The following is a 16,368-nucleotide window of genomic DNA, read 5'->3' as shown; positions in this document are numbered from 1 at the left end:
AGTAGGAGGATACCTATAAACTAGTTCCCATATTTCACTTACCGGAGACCTTGTTCATTGTATGTTGTGTCACTGAGATATCTATATCTGTCGTCTTGGTGGAAACTTATGTACCCTACAGCTGTAGCCACGGATACGAGAACGAAATCCTGGCTGTTCATGCTGCCTGTTGTTAAGAAGATTGATTTAATATTAAAAGTTCATGCAAAGCTTTGAACAGAGCCGCTCTGAGTTTGTTCACATTATGCGCCTGGTCAAATGGACGCGTCGCACGAAAGACTTGGTGTTTGCAGATGACTTAGCGTAATGTTGGACTGCACAACGATCACAAATTGCAGCCAAGAAGATAAGTAAATAGCTTCCGAGGATCCCGTAGCTGTCAGATCTGGAAAAGATGCCGATTAACCAGTAAATACTACCTATAAAACTTACAATAAATGACTACGACAGCAAATCCACGGAAAAGACTTGTACGGCATTGCGAATCGACGCCCGCTCGGGCCGTCCGAATCCCCACTTTTCCAACTGCCGATCCCTTGCGGAGAAATCCACAGGAAATGATCTGCATCAAGGTCCCAGGGCACGCTACGTCAATTGCCGTGTCTTTTCTCCGTCGTGTTTCCTACAAGTTGCACCTATCTTTCCACATTCTAAAATCTATGCAAAGACAAGAATCAACTCCTAGATTGAACCTGAACAGGTTTGATGTTTGATAGAACTCGCCGGGATCGATCTCAGTGTCGTACACTATCAAAGGCACCATGGATCCAGACAAGACCAGCACCGATGGCACAGACAACATGAGGGGTTCAACAGGTTCGCAACCTCTCCTCTCAACACCCGACATGGACCGAAGAATCAGACGCGCCGTAAGTCCCCAACGCCCTCATCATCACATCAATAACTCACAGACATATTAGTTTGATCGTCGCGTCATGCCCGTCGTCTGCTGTCTATACGTCCTCTCGTACCTCGATCGCGGTAACATCGGCAACGCCAAGACCGCCGGTGCACAAGAAGCCCTTAGCCTAAGCTCCGACGACTGGGCGTGGGTTCTCAATTCGTTCTATATCGCGTACATACTGTTTGAGTGGACGACTATGCTTTGGAAGATATTCCCTGCTCATATCTATGTGTCTATTCTTTGTGTTTGGTAAGTGTAAGTCTTATGTAGCTTGTTGGGATTTCTGTTGCTGATGATGAAGTAGCTGGGGCACAGCTGCGATGTGTTCTGGGGCGGTTCACAGCATGACTCAATTGATAGTCACTCGTATCTTTCTGGGAATTTTCGAAGCTACCTTTGGTGCTGGGGCGCCATTCTTCTTGTCGTGTCTGTATAAGAGAAGAGAGCTTGGTCTACGAATGTCCATCTTGCTGGGCATGTCGCCTCTTGCAAATACCTTTGCATCAAGCTTGGCGTATGGCATCACCCACATCAAGGGATCCTTAGCACCATGGCGATTGCTGTTCATCATCGGTAAGATCACACTAGCTCGACATAATAAATACTGACTCTGTTCAGAGGGCGCACCAACCATCGCCTTCGCCCCCATCGTCTACTTCTTCCTCATAGACTCCCCCGCAACGGCCAAGTTTCTCACCGAAGAAGAACGATATTTCGCCGTCCAGCGCGTCCAAGGTCCCGACGGTGCCAAGAAGAATGTCAACTGGAGACAAATCGTTGCCGGAATTCTCGACTACAAGAACTACGTCCACGCTGTCATGCACTTCTGCTGCAACTTTTCTTTCGCAGCTTTATCTAACTTCCTTCCTACCATCGTTAACGCCATGGGTTATAGTTCTATCAATGCCCAGGGACTCACCGCTCCGGCTTATTTTACAGCGTTTCTGCTTTGTATGGGTGCTGCCTTCTTCTCGGATCGGTGGGGGAACCGTGGGTTTGTTGTAGCGGGCTTTGCTGCCATTGCCACTGTCGGGTATGGCCTCCTTGCTGGGATCCAGGATGTTCATCGCCCGGGTCCCAGATACGCTGGAGTATGGCTCGCTGCCTGCGGGATCTTCCCAGCGCTCTGCATCAATATCACATGGCTGCTCAATAACCAGGGGCGGGACTCAAAGAAGGGAGCAGGGCTTGCCGTAACATTGATAATTGGTCAATGCTCGTCTCTCCTCAGCAGCTACATGTTTCCAAAAGAGGACTCGTGAGTTACCCCTATTTTTTGTGCTTAGATTGTGACTAATGTTGGGGTAGACCATTCTATGTCAAGGGCTGTGCTATCGGGTGTGGAATGAGCGGCGCTATTGTGGTTCTGGCGTTGTTCATGCATTTCGCCCTGGACAGAGAGAATAGGCGCAATGAGAAGATTTACGGGCCTTTAGATAATGACGCTGAGCTTGATGTTTCCGATGAGGATGGGAACATGAAGAATTTCCGATACCTGACCTGAGTAGATAGCGCTACCAATCAGGTTCCACGGATTCTCGCTTTCAACCTGGGGCAGCGTTAGGCTGCGAGGCATATTTGAAGGCGGACCAACATAGCCTGAACACAATCAATAAAAGACTATCTTCACTACAATTTAGATATAATCGACCATTAGATTTCCATGCCAATTATTCTGAGTTCTCGACAATTCCCTTCGCCTCCTTCTCCGCAATGGCGACATGCAGTGCCACAAAGGCGGGGTCACCTCCAGGGCTCGATATATTCAAAACTCCGGAAAATGCCATGTTCTATTCAGCGAACCTGTACCAGAGTCTCGACAAAAGCAAGCAGGAAATTCGACTTATCGAAATATCTACACAAACTGACGATGATGGTATACTTGAGAGCAAGTTACTCCCTGCGACGTTGTTAGCCGACGCTCGAAAACAGTATTTAGCTTTATCCTATTGCGCAGGAGACCCGACAGACACAAAGGAAATCCTGGTAAACGGAGTCAGGTGTAATATCTTTGCGAACTTGCATCATGCACTGGTACTCGCTCGTCAGTATTGGATTCGATCGTCTGGGGAAGGACCACTTCGAATTTGGATCGATCAGTTATGCATCAATCAGCACGATTTAAGTGAGAGGTCGCACCAAGTCGGCTTCATGAGAGACATCTACCAGTCCGCGGAACGAACTCTGGCTTGCTTATCGACACCAACAACTAGTGGCGAGGGACTGAAATGGTTCACCGACTTGTGTGACGCTGTCACTTTTCAACAAGACGATGGGTCATTGCAAGGCAACAGAGAAGGCGGATTAGGTACTCAAGAGGGGGCTGAATCCCAAAAGGTAATCCGTGACAGTGACAGACTGTCCGACACCTCCAAATTTAAGCGTTATGGGGGTTTTACAGACCAACAGCTCCGCGTACTAAGCTATCTCTTGGACCGCACCCGCATGGACAAGTTTGTGAACGGGTGGATTGCATTCTGCGACCTGCTTAGTAGTCCCTGGTGGAATCGAGCCTGGATCTGCCAGGAATTCATAGTATCTGGACAGGTCAGCTTCATGTTCGGACACTATTCCGCCTCATGGGAGCGGTGCTGGGAGGTCCTGCAAGACTTTTGCGAGATACACGGACGCCTTTTGATGAACCGGAATCTTTTTCTCCTCACCACCGGGCTTCCGATAGATGGTCCCGAGGCTCGCCAACTTCGTCACATCCACGACATCGTTCAGGACAGAGACCTCCATCGCCAAGTCGACCATGTGCGCAACGCATTGGGGATGAAGATCCGCTGGAGCGGCAGCATGGACATCAAGACTCTATTATCACACTCTCGATCTTGCAAGTCCTCCGATGATCGTGATCGAGTATATGCTATGCTCGGCTTGGCTTCGCCAGGATACAGCATCTTTCCTGACTATTCAAAGGACTTGAGTGCAAGCGAGGTCATGATAATGACTACCAGAGCGATAATCGAAAAGGAAGACAGTCTAGGTATCCTAGCACAAGCTACCAGATTGGTTCAACGTAAGAATCTCGACGTCCCTTCCTGGGTGGCCGATTGGAGCAGTACCGAAGCCGCGGACATGGATTTTGGTGAGAGCCAGGCTCACAGCTGGAGCCTCATGCCCCAAGAATCTCCACGATGTGCTTTCGAAACCATCACAGACCCAAACGACCAGACGCAAGCGCACGTCCTAAGGGTTTATGGCACATTCATTGCAAGAATCAAGGTGGGCATGAAAACATGGCCAGATGCGGATTTTGACAGCGCCGAAGGATGGTTTGGCAACGCTCTTATCTCCATTGCGGATGGAGATGAAATATGGATCTTACAGGGGCTAAGGGTACCCATTATCCTGCGGCCATACCGTGATGGGTACCGGGCTGTTAGCTGTGCCTTTATCGCGAAGAGGCGGCCTCAAGATGTTTCTGGGACACCGCTGTGTATCCCTGAAGAGGCAAGTTCGGATAGGAGACGCATAATATTGTACTAGCTCACGTATACCAATCCAAGTCTACGGTCTGTTCATATTTATGCGGGGAATGCAATATGGACTTTTCGTTCGAAAGAGTGTCATGGTGCTCTAATTATATCCTCGTCTAGCAAGAGAGACAGAGAACTATGATAAGTGATCAAGGCAGCTACCTTAGTTAGCGGTCTGGTGCTCCCCATGATGCGTTGGTCTCAGATACCACTTCCTTCGAGACGCATCATAATCCGGGCCTAAAAACGCAACACCCAAACATCGCCAAGTCTTTGATTATCCTCCCCTAGACCCCCATGTACAACCACCGCATCCTTTGCAGCTTCATCCCGCACAGTATCAGCGTCAAACCATCCCCTAGCAACAGGTCCATCGTCACCAATCTCCACTCTCTGCCATGTCCTCCTCTCAATGTCAAAGGCCCACACGTCAGACAGCATCTTTCCAGCCCCAGCATGGCCCAGAGCGCTTGGATCTCTCTCACCAAACATCGTGACCAAAAAAGTCTTGCTCTGCACTGAGACCGTCAGTAGTGTTGCGACACTCCTCGCTTCAGGACCTTCAACGCCATCTGGCTTGTAAGTAACAGTAGACCATGAACTAGTCTTGATGTCATAGATATCCAGCGCACCGCCCTGTTCAGTCTTGCCATCGAAGCCGTTCATGCGATACAACTTCCCGTCGTGAAATGCGATGGAGGAACCACCGCGCGCAGGACCCGGCGCAGAAGGAAGTTTAGCCCACGCGCATTTGGTGACGTCAAAAACCCAAAGGTCGTTCAGTCGGTTCTGCTCAGGGCATCCAGAGTGGAGGTAGATCTGGTCAACGCCATTTGAAGTGATGCAATGGTAGCTTCGACCATCCGGGAATGGCGCAGAAGAATCTGCGGGCTCGATAGAGTCCCATGTATTCTCCGTAGTGTTGTAACGCCATATAGCTCCATTTTCCTCGATGGGCTTCATCTCGAGACCGCCGCGGCCGGAGAAGAGGAAGATGTTGCTTCCGATGGTGGTGCTAGGGCTGCCAACCCGAGGGGAGGGAGCTTTGGTGGTAGCCGTGAGAGTTTGAGCGCCGTGCTCTGGAATGGTCAGTAAGTATTCAGTAGTGGTTGAGTGTAAGAATACCCTGAGTATCGAGGCTGACTACATCGACTCTGTTGTCGACTGGTTCACGTGGGAGCAACTCGCCGCCAAAGATGTATATCTTCTGATCTACTGTAGAGACAGCCTGAGAGGAACGGTAAAGACGCTTGCTGGAAGTGATGCGAGACCAGGTGGCCTTTGGTAGCTTGATAGAAGTCATTGTGGATGTTAAAGTGCGAAACGATATATGGTTGACGTTGTGAAAATACGGCTGAGTGACAGGAGGGAAGATCTCTATTTATACTCCCTCGAGCACCCTGTTGGGCACTATATATCAAGCCATTCGAGCATAGTCCACCTGTTTCCAGGTTTACTATCATTACTGCGTCTACTTCATCATGATGGTGCCATGCACGAGAATACAAGTCGTAACCCCACAGCGGGCATGCGGAATCCGCGCCCCCCATCAGAATAACCAACTCACCAATCAGCGTAGCGAGCATACAGCACTTGAGATATTCAGGTTAGCTCAACCCCTTAGACCAAGGCCCATTAAAACCACCACGGAGTCCGCTCTTCCGCTGGAAATCGCCAACCATTCAATCAACAATGCCTCCAAGACTAAGAGCCTGTGACGGCTGCTCCAAAAGAAAGGTAACGCACCCCACGCAAGTATCCCTAGACTAACTAAAATAAACTAGATTCAATGCGTCAGACCAGATCCCGAAGGGCTGTGTGAACGCTGCGCCAAGCTTCATCTCGAGTGCGTGACGACCAGTACACCGATCGTGAAGTAAGTCCCTTTGAGACACGTACGAGAAGGACCCGGCTGACCTAGCACAGAATCGCCGTTGGAAAACAGGTCGCGGCCCTTGAGAGCCGAGTCGCTGAGCTTGAAGCATCTCTTGTGCAGATGCGCTCCGAGATTAGCGCAACTCGGGCCGCCAGTTCACTTTCAACCTCGCGAGGTAATTCTGAGGATACCACGGGCTGTATCTCGCCATATCTCCAAGAAAAAACCGCAAACACTACTGCATCGATCTGGACATGTCTCGGAGAGCACTGGTACTTCAAAGGCATCCCCATCAATTCCCCCCAAGGCCGACAGTGGATATCCTCCAAGATCGGCGAAAGCGTCTCCCTAAATGGCTTCCGTCTCTTTGGGTCGCAGAAACACCATTTTAGTAGCTCTTCACCTCTATTCACCTTTCCAGAACGACAGATGATAGAAGCATTCTTAAATTCGTACTTCACCTCACCCTGGCGACTTTTATACCCCATCATTGACATCGCGCTTGTTGAGGAGACGTTGGCGGCGGCTTATACCGAGTCGCAGTCGGCGCAGGTGTGCCTTTTGGCGTTCATGGCTCTGTGTTCACGGATGAAGGGCTCTCTGCTACAGCTTGATGATAGTGATGTCTATATACGTGCGTCGCACAGCTATTTGCCGCAGTTACTTGGCCAGAGCACCCTGGAAAGCCTTCAGACGGTTATCATGCTTGTAAGTCAATGAGTTTAATAAGTGACATTTACTCTGCGCTGACACATTTCAGCAAATATATCATCTGCTATCAGGTCAGTGGGGTGCCGCTGCTGAACTTCATCCCTACGCCTGCCGTGCTATATACGATCTGAAAGGCCACAGCGCACATCCACGCCGGTCAGATGCTGGAGTTGATCGTCGGCAAAGACATATCCGGAACCTCTTCTGGGTGTGCTACATTCTCGACAAAGATATAGCCCTAAGATACGGAAGACCACCTTGTCTGACGAGGGACTATTGTGACCTGACGCTGCCGGATGATTGGGCAAGGGTATATCAGGGCCGGGCTGGCACTACTCAAGGTGGGATGCTCCTCCAAGACGATTCTATTTGCTTTTCGCAGGACCTTTGCCTGTCACAGATCAAAGAAAAGATCTGTCTGTTTCTCTGCTCGCTGGACAATTCGAAACTATCAGATGGAGCGATTTTGGGTCAAGTTCGCCAACTGGACGTTGATCTTGAGACATGGCGCTCAAGTATCCCTAATGATTATAGGCCGAAATGGTCTCTGAGTTCCGAGCACCCTATCCTGCAACCAGATATGTCTTTTGTTCAAAGAATAAGGTGTATCCATCTGCAGCTGGAGTATAAATACCTAATGACGATGATTCATACCGCTGTCCGGAGATGCGGTGCAAAATACGCTGTGGATGATAAACTCCCTGAGGATCTACATAATGTTTATCATTCAAGTAGTGATATCTCTCTCGAGGCGAGTCGCACTACTCTCCAGATCTTCAAATCACAAATAGATATCCTCCAAGAAGACATGTTTGGGTAAGTCGAAGTGGTCTCTTTACTCATACTTCTCTAACATTAGCAGCCACGTCGCGATTTACCCGCCAATAGCGGCCATGGCTCTATTTATGAACCTCCTTCTTCACCCTTCTGATCCGCGGGCCCGAAACGATCTTGATCTCTTGGCGGGTTGTGCAACGCTGTTCCAGGATATGCCGATGCGAGACTTGACGAATGATGATATCGACTGTATCCAAGAGCTGAACCGGTTCATTTCCGAACTGGTCCGTCTCGGGAACAGTGCGATATGGAAGGCAAAGAGGGAATGGAGGAGCACAACCGGGATATCATCATGATCCGGCATTTGAGACCAGTGTATAAAGTTTTTGACTTGTGACCGGGCCGTATACCCGATGAGACGATCCGTCGCATCTAATTGGTCTGACCGGAGCCCAAAGAAGTATCATCTATCCGGTCTGGATTTTTATCTTTCGCGCCCTCTTTTCACTAACGAATTCTTGCAATTTACCATCCACGCCTTTTGGATGACGCTTTTCATCCTTAGAATACGATCCTACATTAACCGGGCCAAGATCCCGGTCCCGCTTATGATAAGCACCATTTGTTCTGAACAAGGCGCTTCCCCGCAATCATGACTAGCAGAGGGTATTTAGAGGGCGCACGCCAATGATAGACGAAGGATAACAAAGACATAAAAGACCACAAGCCAACTGAGGATTCAACATCCACAAGAAACATCATCAAACTCACTATCAAGGCAATTAGATCATGTCTTCAACCACCACCATCCAAGCCCAGAGCGGCACCCTCACCATCTCCCCCAACTCCAAACCCTCCCACGGCCATGAACTCAAAGACAAAACCCCCCTTCAAGCAATGTCCCATGGCGACGTCGTCCTCCGCGGCATCCCCACGCACCCAGACTTCGCCTCCCAGCGCCAATGGCAGCTCGAGCACATGGCCGCCGCCTTTCGCCACTGGCACCGCGAGGGCTACGTCGAAGGCATAAGCGGCCACATTTCCGTGCGCGACCCCGAATTCACCGATGCTTTCTGGACGAACCCCCTAGGCCGCCACTTTGGTCTTTTGAAAGTAAGCGATATGATTCTTGTTAATCTTAAGGGGGAGGTCATTGGCGGGAATCGCTCGCGACCGCCTAACTCGGCGGGGTTTTTGATCCATGCTTCTATTCATAAAGCTAGGAGCGATGTTCACGCTATTTGTCATTGTCATAGCATTCACGGCAAAGCTTGGTCTGTGTTTGGCAAGCGTCTTGAGATGTTGACGCAAGATGTGTGTAAATTCCGAGGAGACGCGCATAGCGTTTACGACAGCTACGGTGGCGTCGTGCTGGGCAGTGAAGAAGGAGACCGCATCGCAGCAGCAATGGGCCCCAAAGGAAAAGGCTGCATCTTGCGAAACCACGGTATCCTGACTGTTGGACAAACAGTAGACGAGGCAGCGTGGCTGTATACGTCTATGGAGAGGAGCTGTCGTGTGCAGCTCCTCGCTGAGGCGGCGGCGGCGAATGGCTTGCCCAAGGTGCTGATTGACGATGAAGAGGCCAATTTCAACTTTGATGTTGAGAGTGATCCTGAGATTTGTTACTGTGAGTTTCAGGCTTATTACGATTTGGAGGATGAGCTGTCCAATGGGGCTTTTAAGAAGTAGGAGTACGAAAGGCAGGTCTACAATGCCTCTGTCGCGCAGCGTTGTTTATTAATTGACAGTCGAGCTGAATATCAAATCATAAATTCACAACTCATTTTTTTACTCTTCTGAAGCTTTGGGTGGTGCTAGACAACTTGTGAATGTAGGTTTCAGGGTGCCTATTAGCGCCAGATTCTCGACTTGCGATTCGACGGCGCGTATAATATATAGTCAGCTTATGAATCCGGGACTGAAAAACTATTTAAACTGCCAAATATCCAACTGAAGCTGGCTTCCACGGTTGTCCTACAAGTTCATCGTCAATACCTGCAATTCTATTAATATCACACATACTGAATACGTCTTTGGATCATGGCTTTCCAAGAGAATGTCCCCAAGACTCCCTCAAAAAACATCGAGGAATTTCTCCAACGTCATCCTCAAGTCCGCACTGGCACCGTCGCAAAAGCCGAACTAGACCATCTCCACGAACACGGCGATACATTCTGCATCATAAACAAACTTTACGACAACGCAATTCTTCACAAAGACTACGATCCAGACTCTTTAAAACTCATCTTTGCTTTCGCGTACGTCAATGATGATGAAGCCATGGCCCGATATATAGAAGACGCTGGTGAAGACGACAGCGTCTTGTGTGATTGTGGAGTTGGGAGGGAGGAAGGCCCGGATCATCATCTTCATGGGTTTATGAGGGCTACGGTGCCGGATTGTAAAGCTCACAAGGGGAATGGTGAGCCAGATCCTGAGTGTTCGGATTGTTGGCCGGTTTATTGCGGGGGTAATTGTCGGGGGGTTGAGGGCTTTGAGTAGACGTGAGTTTTGGTATACATGTTTTTTGACCCAAATTGAGGGGTATTTCTAAAGAAGAAACTGAATGAGATCTTTTGCTAATTAACTGACGTTCTTGACAAGGGACTATCTTTATAGCCAGCAGCTCCCGAGCCAGACCATGTGCTTTGCTCATAGGGGTACATCTTCGAAGTCAAGACAAACCATTCATGGCATGTCATTGATTACAGAGATTTGTTGACTTAGGAATAGGACCAACCATGGTGAACCGTAAACGTAGTCTTGACGTCTAATCTATTGTCGTGTCTTATCATCCTTGTATGTCTATGTCTAAATCTAAATTCTACCCCCCTCTATTCAATCCCGCTGAAAAGCAAACCCTTTAACCCTCATGTCTATGCCCAACCAATTCTAAAAAGCTCATAATGACTCTCATCCCCCCTCCCAACACCACTCCTCTTATCCAACTTCTGCCTCTCCAAAATCTCCAACATCCTGCCATCCGCCCCCCGCAATCTCTCCCTCTCGGCAAAAGCAGCCTCAACAGTATCCCCAATACCCGCAAACTTGCCGTTAGGTCGTATCGTAACCAACAACCAGAAAACACCATCATCTGAAAGAAGTCGTGTTGCGCAATCGCGTAGCCAGCGTGCGTGCTCGGGAGCGTATACTACGTCTGTGGCGAAGAGCATGTTTGCTGGGATGTCGAAGGGGGCGGTGTTGGAGAAATCAGCCCAGTCCAGGGGTGATGCTTGCACCGGGGAGGGTGAGGTGTAGTTGATGGATATGTTGGACTCGAGATTGGAGAGAACGGCTGGGTGGTAATCTGTTGCGATGATTTTGGAGTCGGTTATGCCAAGGGCGGGAATGAGTTTTCCGAGAACAAGGCTTACGAGTCCGGTGCCTGCACCAAGCTCGATAATGTGAGTGTGTTTCGTAGAATCAAGATTTGTCAGACCGAATCGTTCGGGGTCTGTACACATGAGATCTGAAAAGACGATCGAGGCACCCCAACTTTGCAGTCCAACGTCTTCAAAGTCTGTATCGTTCGTTCCCGCGAGTCCGTCGTTCAGCTGAACAGAAATTTGCTCCTTCTCCTTGCCAGGAAGGTTCATTTCAAACGAAAACTCTCTCAAAAACGGCGAGTTCTGGTCATCCTCGTCCAATGCACTGGCGAACAGTGACTCGAAAATATACGCCGCCTGATCCAGCGCCCGCTGACTCTCTTCCTCCGATGAGAAAATCTCCAGACTTTCAACGCGCGAGATAAAACCCGTCAACCAGCGCTCAGAAAAAGATTTCTCATGAACATCCGCACGAATACTCGCAGGCGTCAATTCCGCCTCATCATCTTCGTTACCAGAGGTATATCCCGAATCCACCTCCGCAAAAGCATGCTTCACATCCCCCAACTCCTTCGAAAAAGGAAACGATAAAGGACAGTAAATAGCCGCCAAGTAATGCAGCGCGTTGAAAACCTCCGCCTCGGTGCGTTTAGAGAGCGTGAACAAAGGCGGTAAGCTGCTCGAAGGCAGCGCAAGGGTGCTCATCTCGACCCAGTCTGTGGAAATTAAAGATCGTGGAGAGAAAATCCGGGGAGAGAAGGAAAAAGATAAGAGAAGGGTGAAAAATATTAAAGTGGGTGGCGGGACGCTATCTTGAAATAGGTCTAAGCCCGAAACTTGAAGCTATCGTGAAAAAAAAATCTTGCTGATATGGAAGTTAGAGTCCCCACGTGGCCCACTGTTAGGCTGGCGTTAGAAGGTTCGGGGGCTTCCAAATGCCTGAGGATCATGCACTAAATCTGGCTGACAGCGCCGAAATGTCGGTATCGCTGTGGGTCCTCCTGCGCTAGCGTGTCGGTGTTTGGTTCCGATCACCTGGTTCAGGTTAAGAGTTCATGATTAACTGACATGACTCACGAAGCCATGACTAAGATCTAATAGAATCTTATAAGTTTTAGATGACTTTTTACTATATAAGATAAGTTAGAATAAGATTTTACCTTATATAAAGCATCTAGCGTGTCCCAGAAGTTTGCCAGACACTGCTTGGAAGTACAACCTCTTCCTGTTGATAAATGTTTATAGTCCCTTATCACCCTTGGCATTAACCATAACGCAGGGCGTATGCAATGAAATCGAATTATAACATGAACACTATCTGCCTAATACGTTCCCCTTTTCAAGAAACCTCCAGCAAGCTTTACAATGAGTTCCAGTTGACCAAGTGAGGTACCGCTTCGTGAAAGTTCATCTGCGGCGTCACTGAACGTCTTCCAAACCTCAATGTACTTGTTCTATGTGTTGACATCCATACCTATCGAGCTCAACACATATGTCATTCCCGTCAGATCCTGGATTCTTTTTAAATCTTCTTGGTCGATGAAAAGGTCCTTGTGCTTGAGGTCCTCCTCGACCTTTATCATTTCTAACTCTCTGTTATAGATAACCCCAACCTCACACACTCGATGATGAGAGCTGCCAGACCTGTTGCCAGACCGTTGGCTACGGAACTGCCTGGGTGCGCCTCGAAACTGTCCTGCCGGGGTTTGATCTCTACATAACTGACCACAGACTGGCATTAATTGTTACTTCTCAGTACTAAACTACTGCTATAACTATAATAGCTATAAGTTAAAGTTATATACTCGATAAGAGTCAGGGCTCGCGTAGTGTCTAAATCATCACTCAGCGTCTAGTCTAATTATCCTAATAATGCCTGGTAGATAAAATAGTAGGCAGTTTATTTAAGTAAACTAGAGTAAGCCTTACACTTATTTAGGGATATAGCATGGTAGTAACACGACGATCGGCTTTACAGTTCAAGTATTTGTTAAAAAGGTCATATTGAAACTACACTGCCCTTTTCTCAGTAGTATCGAGTCTAGCTAAAACGTTCATTCAAGCCGACTGTGGTTCATTGTAGAACGTCCTAAGAGCTTGGGACAAACTGAGAGCCATTCCAGGTCAAGTCAAGACTGCTCTTGTCAGAAAAGTCAAAGGTCGAAAGTTCATCTGTGACGACAGATACCATAGTTCCAGTCTCGACATTTTGCTGGAACCAGAGTGCAACGGTAGACAGAGGCGTCATCACCTCAGTGGCGTCCTGGTCAATAGGGTTGGGGCTGATAAAGAAAGGCAGGCTTTTGCCGTTGATGATTTTGTAGATGACCGCAGACGCGCCACTGGTCTGGTTCACGAACGCAAAAGAATTGGCTGTGGGAAGGACATCAGTCGAAACGACACCATCAGTCCAGTTGGATGGGAGAGTGTAGGCTTCGTTGAACTGGATGGGCGTGGGTGTGGTGGAAATGTGGAACGTGACTATGGAGGTTGTTAGATAAATCTACACATCCAAGAAAGAAATTCATACCTCCATTGCTGAATTCATCCTTGGTGGCGGCTATCTGGAACTGGTCTTCCCAAGTAATGTTGAAGACGGTGGAAATGGCTATTGGAAGGTCAATTTCATCTTCAATTGAATCCTGCAAGGTGTGACTTACTGTCAGCTGTGGCGACGACGTTGAATTCGGGATTCCCTGCAACACCAGCACTGAAACAAAGCACGTAGCCCTGGCCGTTGTACTTGGCGACCTGTTCGTCCGTGAAGGAGATGTTGATCTGCTTGCTGCCCATGGTGTATGATTTAAGGGTTACTGAAAAATGGATAAATGATGAAATGTGACTGTGGTTGTTTGATGTTTGGCTGATGAGAAAAGTTGCTTCTGATGGGGGAGCGACCGGCCTTTTTATACCTGCGTGATGCCTCTGTGAAGGCTCCAAGTTCTTCTAATCAAAGGTCATAATAGCGTGGTGCGACGCTTTGGACCTCAAGACGCATAACAAATCGCATCTTTCCGCAAGAGGATGATTGGGAAACGAAAGCATTTGGGCGCTCGGTGGTGTGATGGAAGCCACTCAATAATCCAGCCACTAGTTCCAGAAATGAAAACACCTGAAAAGTTCAGCTCAACTCTTGCAAGCCACGGAAATCTATGATACGCTCCCTTTTACTTGTCTTAAAGTGACAAAGAAACAACTATCCTAGACATGCATATCGCTGTGGGAGACATACGCTACCCTAGGGGTATAAAGAGCTTTTCTCATGCAAGTATCACATACCGGAGGCAGGATGGCACAAGGTAAAGCCATTCGTGTGAACTGTGTGCTGCTCGGTGCGGCTGACCTACGCCTTGTGTTTCTGAGGTCTTCATTACGGACTAGGCTTTTTTCATCCTAATGTCAGTTATATCCAATCAATAGGGCTAACAGGAAATGCAGAGGAGCTTTGTCTATTCAAATCCTACAGTGTATTGGGACATGGCGTAAAAGGCGGTAACTGTATCCAGACCGGTCTAGCGCAAATGGCTATCGACGCCTGAAACTGAGACCAGCAGGAAACATTTTCACCCAATGGGTGTTATTCTTTGCACAAAGTATAGAGAAATACTTTTCTAGAGTTCAAAGGTTCGGCCCGGTCCAGTCAGTATACCCGTTGTACCCGTTGTTTGCTTAGTTGGCCTCCCCGGCTCGAGCCAACGGGTAGTTTAAATTAGTGAGCAGCGGGTAGGTCACATCCTTGCAAGATGCAATCATTCGAAATTGATGGGCTTATGAATACACAGTGCTTCAGGTTTGACCCTCTAGGGTTCTGAGGGTTATCTCGGGAGGTTCAATGTGTAGCATGCACTCGGTTATCCTAATTGCCGTGCATGTTTGTGTGACCCAATTGCATACAGCATCTGGGACCATAAACAAAGGTACGAAGGCTCCCGAAAACGTTCTCTGCTGATTATGTGCTAGCTCAGAAAATGTCCTGGGCCGCCACAAATCTGAGTGTTCTTGCCCCATGGCTTGCAGGTCTAGATCTATCCTGAGCGCCACCAACAACGCCGCTGGTATGTGACGAACTGTCACTTCACTTGCATAATTAAGCACGTTTGTGAGACTCCATCCGTATTTCCTGTTTAAATGCAGATTCTTGGTTTGAATCTCTCGGGCTGAGTTAGTGGCGCCCGGGGAAGGACTCCGGAATGGTGGCCGATCGTGCTGGTCACACTATTTGTTGTCATCTAACCATTTGATTGGCTATTGCGCCTTCATTATCGCCCTTCGGGACATGTTCAATGCACTGCACTCGAAAGGAGTTAGGCTCCGGAGGGAAGAGGTGGTTCTCCTCGACCCATTTGCAAATGGGTCGATTGCTGCGTCTTTGTCTCGATATCACATATCCAGCCAGCTGCCCCGACACAGATTGAACTATTCATATATCTGTGAAGACATGTTTTCAGCCAGCCTCGCCATCGCTTGGGCTGCAGTTCGGCTCGGCACCTGAAACTTACAGCTTTCACATTTCTCACAATATGATCTAGAATTCGTTGGCGTCCTTGGCTTGACTTTCTCTTGCGATATGGTAGGGTGATCGATCCGAATATACTTTGTCTCGCCTTGGAAACGAATGCATGGGACATCACATCAATCTAGGCTTGCACAAAGTTCAATCACCGAATACGAGAACATCTTCACTCTATCTGTACTCACGTCAGATGGAGAAGTACTAACGTTCCAGTAATACAACTAAAGCCAGCCTTTACTGTTCCGTAAATCATCCCAGGTGCAGATTCTCGACATTTAAAATCGCACTTATGGACTACAAGGTAGTCACCAGCCTTTTGATCAGTAAAGGTAACGGAATGCTAACAACTTGTGATATAGAAATGCTATGTACGTACCCCGGCTGTCGTATGATGGATCTGAATCGCAGCCGTGGGTGCCGAAACTCTCAACTATTTTAGTCGCATATGCATGTGCGTGATAATTGCTTTGTGGCTGGCTGAGTGATGTGATCAGACTACATCTCAATGATACCTCTGATGTCATGAGCGTTCTAGACTGTACCTTTTTTTTCAGCTCCTACATTCTTCTCAAAGACTATCGACCCAGAACTGATACATGCATCTTTGTTGGAGATACGAATGCATTTTCTTGTTGTGACGGAAGCTCCCTCGGCCGGGTCTCCATCCATACTCGTCTCCTCGATCAGGACTTGACAAACCCTAATGTGGCCTTTTTGGATTCAATATTAACACAGCATAGTCCTAAGAGACAAATTCGAGGACCTACGAAGTATAA

At 48.3% G+C, this 16,368-nt stretch overlaps 6 protein-coding genes across 6 annotated transcripts; 3 read left to right on the top strand and 3 right to left on the bottom strand.

Annotated features, from left to right (window-relative positions):
* Positions 1–761: 761 nt before the first annotated feature.
* On the top strand, positions 762–2,408 carry FTJAE_13379 (nicotinamide mononucleotide permease; the record flags this gene model as incomplete). Its single annotated transcript, XM_037346516.1, has 5 exons — positions 762–869; positions 921–1,153; positions 1,209–1,477; positions 1,523–2,162; positions 2,213–2,408. The coding sequence occupies 5 exons, from the start codon at positions 762–764 to the stop codon at positions 2,406–2,408; spliced, it is 1,446 nt and encodes a 481-aa protein (XP_037199602.1).
* A 209-nt stretch (positions 2,409–2,617) lies between these two features.
* On the top strand, positions 2,618–4,396 carry FTJAE_13378 (uncharacterized protein; the record flags this gene model as incomplete). The annotated part of the gene is made up of 1 exon (XM_037346515.1): positions 2,618–4,396. One exon carries the CDS (start codon positions 2,618–2,620, stop codon positions 4,394–4,396), a length of 1,779 nt encoding a protein of 592 aa, XP_037199601.1.
* Positions 4,397–4,626: 230 nt separating this feature from the next.
* FTJAE_13377 (kelch repeat-containing protein) lies at positions 4,627–5,689 on the bottom strand (the record flags this gene model as incomplete). The annotated part of the gene is made up of 2 exons (XM_037346514.1): positions 4,627–5,465; positions 5,512–5,689. The coding sequence occupies 2 exons, from the start codon at positions 5,687–5,689 to the stop codon at positions 4,627–4,629; spliced, it is 1,017 nt and encodes a 338-aa protein (XP_037199600.1).
* Positions 5,690–6,078: 389 nt separating this feature from the next.
* FTJAE_13376 (transcriptional regulatory) lies at positions 6,079–9,442 on the top strand (the record flags this gene model as incomplete). Its single annotated transcript, XM_037346513.1, has 6 exons — positions 6,079–6,123; positions 6,171–6,262; positions 6,313–6,970; positions 7,023–7,789; positions 7,836–8,034; positions 8,537–9,442. The coding sequence occupies 6 exons, from the start codon at positions 6,079–6,081 to the stop codon at positions 9,440–9,442; spliced, it is 2,667 nt and encodes an 888-aa protein (XP_037199599.1).
* A 1,187-nt stretch (positions 9,443–10,629) lies between these two features.
* FTJAE_13375 (SAM-dependent methyltransferase) lies at positions 10,630–11,784 on the bottom strand (the record flags this gene model as incomplete). Its single annotated transcript, XM_037346512.1, has 1 exon — positions 10,630–11,784. One exon carries the CDS (start codon positions 11,782–11,784, stop codon positions 10,630–10,632), a length of 1,155 nt encoding a protein of 384 aa, XP_037199598.1.
* A 1,384-nt stretch (positions 11,785–13,168) lies between these two features.
* FTJAE_13374 (uncharacterized protein) lies at positions 13,169–13,872 on the bottom strand (the record flags this gene model as incomplete). The annotated part of the gene is made up of 3 exons (XM_037346511.1): positions 13,169–13,560; positions 13,610–13,687; positions 13,740–13,872. The coding sequence occupies 3 exons, from the start codon at positions 13,870–13,872 to the stop codon at positions 13,169–13,171; spliced, it is 603 nt and encodes a 200-aa protein (XP_037199597.1).
* Between the last annotated feature and the right edge of the window lie 2,496 nt (positions 13,873–16,368).

The sequence above is a fragment of the Fusarium tjaetaba genome (genome assembly GCF_013396195.1).
Source record: "Fusarium tjaetaba strain NRRL 66243 chromosome Unknown NRRL66243_c0000406, whole genome shotgun sequence".
NCBI lineage: Eukaryota > Fungi > Ascomycota > Sordariomycetes > Hypocreales > Nectriaceae > Fusarium > Fusarium tjaetaba.
The sequence above is the reverse complement of the archived record's forward strand: the minus strand, read 5'-3'. Positions and strand labels throughout refer to the sequence as shown.